The sequence below is a fragment of the Pteropus vampyrus genome, unplaced genomic scaffold (assembly GCF_000151845.1).
Source record: "Pteropus vampyrus isolate Shadow unplaced genomic scaffold, Pvam_2.0 Scaffold173, whole genome shotgun sequence".
NCBI lineage: Eukaryota > Metazoa > Chordata > Mammalia > Chiroptera > Pteropodidae > Pteropus > Pteropus vampyrus.
Window position 1 is genome coordinate 873,545 of NW_011888954.1, and position 7,765 is coordinate 881,309.

The following is a 7,765-nucleotide window of genomic DNA, read 5'->3' on the forward strand; positions in this document are numbered from 1 at the left end:
GGTTCATCTTGTGTCCTCCCAGGGATCCGGGGAGGCCAGGAGCCTCTCTGTCTTCACCTCCTCGAGCTTCTGCTGTGTTAGGTTTAAATGTCTTGCCCGCATTCACAGATACACATAGCCCCAGCGAGGGCCACTGTCAGGTGTCGGGGGCAGAGAGAAGTGAGCAGAATTGCCGTGACCACAGAGGCCCAGGTTTCATCCTCCTCTCTTCCACACGCCCCGGACTCCGCCGTGGGGTGGCTGTGCGGAGCCACACCAGCATCTGCTCCGCCCCTTCCCCCAGCAAGCCCCAGCACACGCGTGAGCTCCAAGGGCCCGTGAAGGGAGACTCCGCACGCTCGCACGCAGGGGTGTGGGTGGCCCTGCTTCTGAAACACACCTGGAACCGTCCCAACGGAATGAGCCCCCCAGTCTGAAGCCGCGCTCCTGGCATCAAGCTGAGGAGGATTTTGTGATGGGGACGTAATTCATTCCCTAAGCCCTTTCTGCCTTCTCTTCAATAATTTCCGATTGTTTTTATAGTTTTCAAGAGACTCACTTTTGGGGAATTCGATTCGCAGATCTTTCCAGCAATCACTGACCCCACTTTGTGTAAAGCCCTGTGCAAAGAACTAGAGACACGGGGCAGGGGGAGAACACTCCAGAATCGCTCCCAGTTGCGTGGGACTTCTCCTTGGACAGAGGTCTCAGGCTACCCCCCGTCCCTCCCCACATTCCAGGTACTTTCAGGCTGGCAGGGAAGCTCTGCAGAAGAGGTACGAGCGACTGAAGGGCTGGAAGGTGCAGCAAGAGCACAAAGGCCAGTACCAGGCGCCCCGGAGTGTCCAGGCACTTGTGGGGTGGCAGGAGGAGACGCGAGTGAGGGACCGTTTGAGGAAGCACATCGTTCTCTGTCTTCTCTGAGGACAGAGGGTCAGCACGGGCATAAAGGGGATTAGTGGGAGCAGAATGGATGTAGGTGACTAATAAGGAGACATTGAGGACAAGGCTCTTAATGGAAATGGGCTTATTGGGAAAACCTATAAATTTTCCTTCTTCAAGGCCCTTGAAGAACAGGCTCTGCTATATTCGTTCTAACAGAGTCATTAAGATGTGGTTCTCTCAAGGTTTCTTCCCAGACTCTATTATTAATTAAATTATTGAAAGATTTGAAGAGAAGAAAGCAAGTGAGATTCACCCCCTGGCCAGCAACTCAAGCCCACTAAACACTCCCTCTCGGAGCGGGCCCAAACATTCTGGGTGGACCCTCCCGTTTCCAGGACTGTCCACCACGAGAATAAAACCGAAAGAAGCTGGAGGCCCCGTTCTTCCCGTGGCCCTTGAACTAAAGAGTTGCCACTCCTTTCCCGAAGGTTAATTACACCCTCTGAGCTGACTCTGTCCATTTGGGGAAAGATCGCCGAGAAAGGTGAAGTCCTTTTCCTGCGTCTTGTTCACTGGGCACAGATTCTGGGATAGAAAATTAACGAAGACTCTAAAATGCTCGCAGAGGACGACAGAGCCTGTAGCGGGGCCAGACAGGGTGCTCGCTCCATCCCGAAGCCTCCTGCCTCTGGTGTCTTGAAAGCAAAGTCCTTGGAAGGGAAGGTAGATGACGAAGGTGTCAGGGGAGCCTCGCACCTGTGGGCAGTGGGGCTGACAGCGGACGTGATGTTCTCCGATGGAAGAAGCCGGCGCGTGCAAAAGAAAACGTATGATCTCTCAAAGCCACTGCATTTTTCTTTGGGGTATTTACCTACGTATAACTATCAATTAAAAAGCACAAAAGGAACTTTTTAGAACCTCACTCCTGCATCAGGTTCTTCAGCTTCCTTCATTTTCCTCTTTCCCCTTCAGTGTTTTCATCTGAGCCTATCACCTGCTGGTTTCCCCTGCTGGTCCCCCACGTGCTTTCTGTCTGTGTTGTCAGACAGGCTGCAGGTTTCGTTTAAGTAGCTGCCTACATCAGAGCCGATGCCACCATCACTCACTCCTGAACCACTAGGCATTCTAGTTGTCTGAGAGTGGGGGGCCGTGCTGTGTCCCATGTCACTGTCCCTCTGCATCCCAGTTCAGGATGTCGGACTTGACCCAAGGCCCATAAGTTGCTTCACTCACACTGTGTAAGCAGTTCTCAGGTGACAGAGGTTTTTATTCCCTGCTGGGCGTGCGTTTACAGCCACAAACAGAAGAGGAGCCCTGGGGAGAAGGCACATGCTCCACACGAAGGCCGAGAGCCGAGTGTTTGCCCTTCATCCCATCCCTGTTCTCCCCTTCTAGGGAGGTTGAATCGTGAGCTGGCCAACAGCTGGGCAGCAAGGAGTGGGGACAAGAGGAGAAGCTGATTAACTGGCCCTGGGATGATCAGAAAGCTGTGTGACCCACTGAGAGACATTTGGTTGGATCCAGGACACCAGTGTCCTAGTCCCAGTCCAACCTCTCTGGTGCGCAGTTTCTCCTTCTGTGACATCAGGAGGGGCTGGGCCGGGATTCAGTGAGTCCTTTTGTGCAGGGGGCTTCAGCTTGAACGTGAATCAGAATCTCCCTGAAAGCCTCGTTAAGATGCACAGAGCTGGAACCTGCCCCAGAGTTTCTGACTCAGTAGGTCTGGGAAGGGGACTAGAAATGTGCCTTTCTGATGTGTTCCCAGGTGATGCTGCTGGTCCAGGGTCAAACTCTGAGAACTGTCGGACGAACCAGTCTTTCTCAGTGGTACCTTGGAACACTGCCATCTGTGTTCAACTTTTCAGTTCTAAAGATTGCCTTCTTTTCTAGATGGAGCCAGCAGGACAGAAAGATGAGCCATTCGATGCGAAAGAGAGGAGGCCGGTGAAATGTCCCTCTCAGGTAGGCAAGGACTGAGGAGGAGAGGGAATCTGTCGCTGGATCGGGAAAAGAGATGGGACCACCAAGTGGGCTTTGCTGTGAAGTGGGATCTCTCCTGGCTGAGACATTAGCCCTTTTAGAGTCTTGGCTCTGTTCTTCTGGGCCAGGGCACAGATATGCATACTTGGCACACTTAAAGTTTGCACTTTGGGGCCAGCAGAGCCGTTTTAGCAAAACTGAGGCCCCCCTCCACAGCTGGAGGGCATAAGGACAAAGCCACTTCTCACCTGGTCCCAAGTGCCCCAAATGTAAAGATGGGTTTCTTAAATATGTGCCTAATGTGTAGTAGACATCTAATTAATGTTGCCAAATAAATAGATGAGAAAATAACATGAACGAGTAGAATTCCTTTTATCATGTAATGCTAGTCGAAGTTTTGACTTTCTTGATGAGCTGGTAAGTCTTTCGTTACTAGGCTATAAGAACTACTATTTCTCTACTAGGCTATAGTTACCAGCTCATCAAGAAAGTTTTGACTTTCTTGATGAGCTGGTAACTATTTCGTTACTAGGCTATAATTCACTCTATTTCTCTCTTTGCTTTGGCTGCCAGGAAGCTAACAATGAATTTCTCTTTTCTTGGAGATACATGTACTTTGCCTGGTAGCATGGACTTCCCGGGTAGAGAGCAAGAGATGCTGACTATTGCAAATGGAAAATTTCAAAGCATTAATGGGCTCCTTCGGGGAACTCATTGGCAGCACAGAGAACAAAAGTCAGAGAATGATTTTCATTTCAACAATGATATGAATGTTCCAAGCTGGCGAACAGCAATGCTGGATGATTAAGCCTGATGATTAAAGGGTCCGGATTTCTGGGTCACGGTTATAATACATTACTTTTCTCTGCAGGAGAACCCATATCTGTTCACCTACGGGAACAGCAACTACCTGCCCAGGGTGACAGAACTCCATGAGAAGCTTGAGGTATGGAGAGGTTTTCGGTGATTGATAAACATGCAAGTGAACCAAGGGCCATACCCCTTTGCAGAGTCTTTGGGACCTTTCACGTGGTTTTCTATGTCCTGGAACCCATGGGCAGGCTGGAAAGGGTGAAGGGTCAGGTGTATGGCTGTCTCCTTTGTGCTAGAAGCAGGTCTGCCTCACGGCTCCGTCTTTAGTATGGCCTTGCAACCAGCATCCTACAGATTCATGGTTGTTGGGTGCTCAGCACCACCTACTCCTGTCTATTTTGATGTAAGGCATGATTTTTCAGGCCGTTTCCAAATATCTGAAGAGTCCTTTTAAATCCATCTGAGGCCTCGATCAGAAGAGAAAGTTAAGAAAAGGCAGAGAAATGTGGTAAAATCTAAAATCTGACAGCATGGAAACCAAAAGGCCTCAGAAGTCAGCCTACACCTCAGGGGCCACCTCACACTTACTCATGTCTTGCTTACTGCTTATCTCATGACTCTTTCTGATACTTCCTGTCAAGATTAGATAGGGCACCCTGTACTCCTCCGAAGAACCGAGAAACACTCGCAGGTTGATGTCCCCATTCTCAGAAGACTGGGGACTGATATGGGTTGCGACAAAATTCGGTCCTAGCACCATCCCTAGAAAAGAGCGTGAGAGTTTCTCAAGATGGTGGAGGCGAAGCTGATGGCCTGGGCCTCCCCCATAAAGCCTGAAAGATACAGTGTGAAAGAGTCGACTTATCAACTTGTCCCGCACTTTCTAACTACTATCACAGCAGTGAGGATACATCTGAAAGGCAGCCGGGCACAGCGAGGTGAGAGAACCGGCTCTGGTTCAGATCCAGGCCCTTCTGCCTGCCGGCTCCGTGTCAGTGAACAAGACACTTAACTCTCTCTCCGCCTCGTCTTTTTATTTATTTATTTTTAACCTGGGGAGTGGTGATAGCTCATGGAGTCGTTATCAAATTATAATAAATAATGAGTATAAAGCATGTATGATAGTATCTGCCATGCCATGAGTTCTACACAAGTGTTGGCTATTATCATCTATCTGATCATAGGAACCATACATTCCTTCAGGATACAGTTATTGATTACCTGCTGGGTACCATTAGGGTACAAAGTCAGTGAGGGCAGGGACTCAGAGCAGGCACCTGATCGTTATTAGTTGAATGACTAAATGGGTGGGTGGGTGGAAGGAGGTATACCAGGCATAGGAGACAAAAACATCAATCAAATACTTGCTTATTCGAAGGAACTCGGTCTAGTGGACGTGCCATAATTAAAGTTTCCACGCAGTCTTCTGAGAACACAGAGTCCAAGTGTTTAACTCAGACAGGAGAGAGTTGAAGAAGGATTCCCAAAGAGTACCCATGACCTTGGCCTTGTGGGATGACTAAGGTCGAGCCAGGTGAATGGCAGTGTGGGGAAATGAAGGGAGAGGAAAAGGGAGAGCAAAAGACGTGCTTGGGCAAAGACGTGGGAGCATGGAGCGTGCTGAGAGCTGGGTCAGCTCTGAAGGTTTAGAATCTGGGAGCCTCTTAGGCCATGTTAAGAAGGATGGATCTTATGCTAATGTTAATAAAGAGCAGAAATGTATTTTCTATTCAACCAGCAAATATTTATTGAGCATCTACAGTGAGTGCAGTGTTCTAGGCTCTGGAGATACAACAATACCCCAAACAGACAAAATCCCTGCTTTCGCCGAGGATTTGGGCACGGGAGTGCCATAGTTGTGTTATGTTGAGAGAGAGACCCCTCTGAATGGATTCAGGGGACGAAGCCCATGGGACTGAAGGCAGTGACGCTGGGAATACTGCGATATTCCAGTGAAGAAGTGACAGAGGCCTGGACTTAGGCTGAGGTAGAGGGACTAGAGAAGAGGAGACAGGTTTGGGAGCATTTGGAAAGGATATTGTGGACACCCGGATATGAGTGTTGAAGGAAAGGGAGAAATCTTAAAAGGCACTTAGTTTTCTATGTTAAGTGATATTTTCCAAAGTAGAGACCCCTCTTCTTACCCAATTTCCCATGTTCCATTTCTCATTTCTCATTTCAGGCGAGAGATGGAACAGAAATCAGGTGCCCCGACAAGGATCCCTCCGACACAATTCCCACCTCAGGTACGTGGCTTGAGTCAAGTGATTTATTAACTTACCTGAGGCCTGAAATCATCAAAGTGGGAGCAACCTTAGGGTGACGAGGGCTTTCCACACAATCTGAGACACACGTGAGGTTTTTCAAGGACAGTAGAAATAGCTCTGTATGTACAGGCACACATTTTATTGTACTTCACAGATGTTGCATTGTTTACAAATTGAAGGCGAGACCATCCACCAGCACAAAGATTTTGATGCGCTTTCTTGTGATTCTCGCTTTATTGTGGTGATTTGGAATCAATCTCGCAATATCTCTGAGGTATGCCTGTATATTTGTAAGTTCATGCCTGTGTTTGATTATTCTTTAACTAAAATATGATATGTGATAACATTATCAGAAAGCACTTATTAAGCATTAACTGTGTGTCAGGCCAAGTTTAGCAGAGAGCCCGGTGTTAGTCAAGTGAGCTGATGTCACTGTCCCTGCCTTTACCCCTTGATGAGGTGAATTTGTTCTCTAAAAGCAAAACTACCTTGAAGCAGGAAGCAAAAATAACTAGTCCACACTCACCGTCAGAGCCCTATGTAGGATTTCCTCAAACACCACACAGAACAGGAAGGCACGCTGTCTTATAAAGGTGCCTTTGTCACCGCTACACAGTATTTTCAAAATAAGTGTTTTGGGGCCATGAAAATGAGAGTCATGGAATGTTCTAGGCAGAGACGTTTCCCAGAGAGGAGCTGCCTAAGGGCTGAGCCTTTTCCTCAAGGCCAGTCAGTCTGGGAGTGATGGCTGTGTGCATGTGACCAGGAGGACCCACATGACTCAAAACATCAGCCCAGGAGCATTTCTGCAGCAGTGAGATAGGGTCCTGGCAGGTGACTCCTTTGTTCATTGATTTGTTCATTTGTTCATTTATTTATCACATGCTTGTCGAGTGCCTTCTAAGTGCCTTGCAGGATAGAAAATTAAGTTTGGCGATGTCGCAGTAACTAGCAGGAATCATTCAGGGATGCAAATCTTTGTAGTTAGGTTGCCCCCTTTTGCTGAGTGTTAGTAGAACAACACTAACACTAGCCTGCCCCTCACAGGTCTTGGCTCTACACACTCAAATTAAGCCAAAGGACTGGCAAGTAAGTCAAAAATCTTCTCACCAAAACTTTGGTGTATAACTGGTTCTTGTTCTATGTTACGGAGTAAAGGAATAGGTGATCAAGATTGCAAACAAACACACGCTCTCTCTCTCAGTCTTTTGACTTTTTCCACCACAGTTGGTGACAACTCCCTCCTCTTGGTTAGTTTACTAGCAGGATTTTAGCAGCAGAAACAGATTATTAGCTTCACATGTAGGCCTTCCTATGGCAAAACTCAAAGACGTATGTATATATGTACTTATGTATGTATGTATGTATAGAGAGAAAGGGAAAGGGAGAATTCAAATGTTTTAATAGCCGTATTCTTTACAGTGAAATAATATCCATCCCCTTTTTTTATCTTATCATTCTGAAAGGATGATCTATAAAGCATTTCACAATCTGTCTGGATTATGTTCCTGACATGACACAGTGACAACCAACCAATCCATGAGAGCATATCTCAACATCTAAAAGCCTAATAAAATGTGAAACTCTTCTTTATTTCCTGACCCCGAAGATTATTGTTTATTGGCACTTGAAGATGTAAGTGCAAGAAATCTCGAGACCTTGAGATCTGAGATACTCTGGTGATAGAAGCTGTTTGAATAAGCAGATGGATAGATTTAGGTCTGCTTTATCTAACCAAGCAGGCATGGGACCAAAACATTTTCTCTCCATCTGGGTAGCAGCACTTAGAGATCAATGCTAGGCTGCACTTCTGAGTCCTGCCTGAAAAGAGTCACTTAGAC

At 47.4% G+C, this 7,765-nt stretch overlaps 1 protein-coding gene across 1 annotated transcript in view; it reads left to right on the forward strand.

Annotated features, from left to right (window-relative positions):
* Positions 1-7,765, forward strand: part of PLB1 (phospholipase B1) — a 135,567-nt gene that overhangs the window by 53,562 nt on the left and 74,240 nt on the right. The window contains exons 16-18 of the mRNA XM_011370761.2: positions 2,755-2,826; positions 3,716-3,790; positions 5,840-5,903. Of these exons, the coding sequence (XP_011369063.1) occupies positions 2,755-2,826; positions 3,716-3,790; positions 5,840-5,903 (211 nt within the window). The remainder of the gene's footprint in view (positions 1-2,754; positions 2,827-3,715; positions 3,791-5,839; positions 5,904-7,765) is intronic.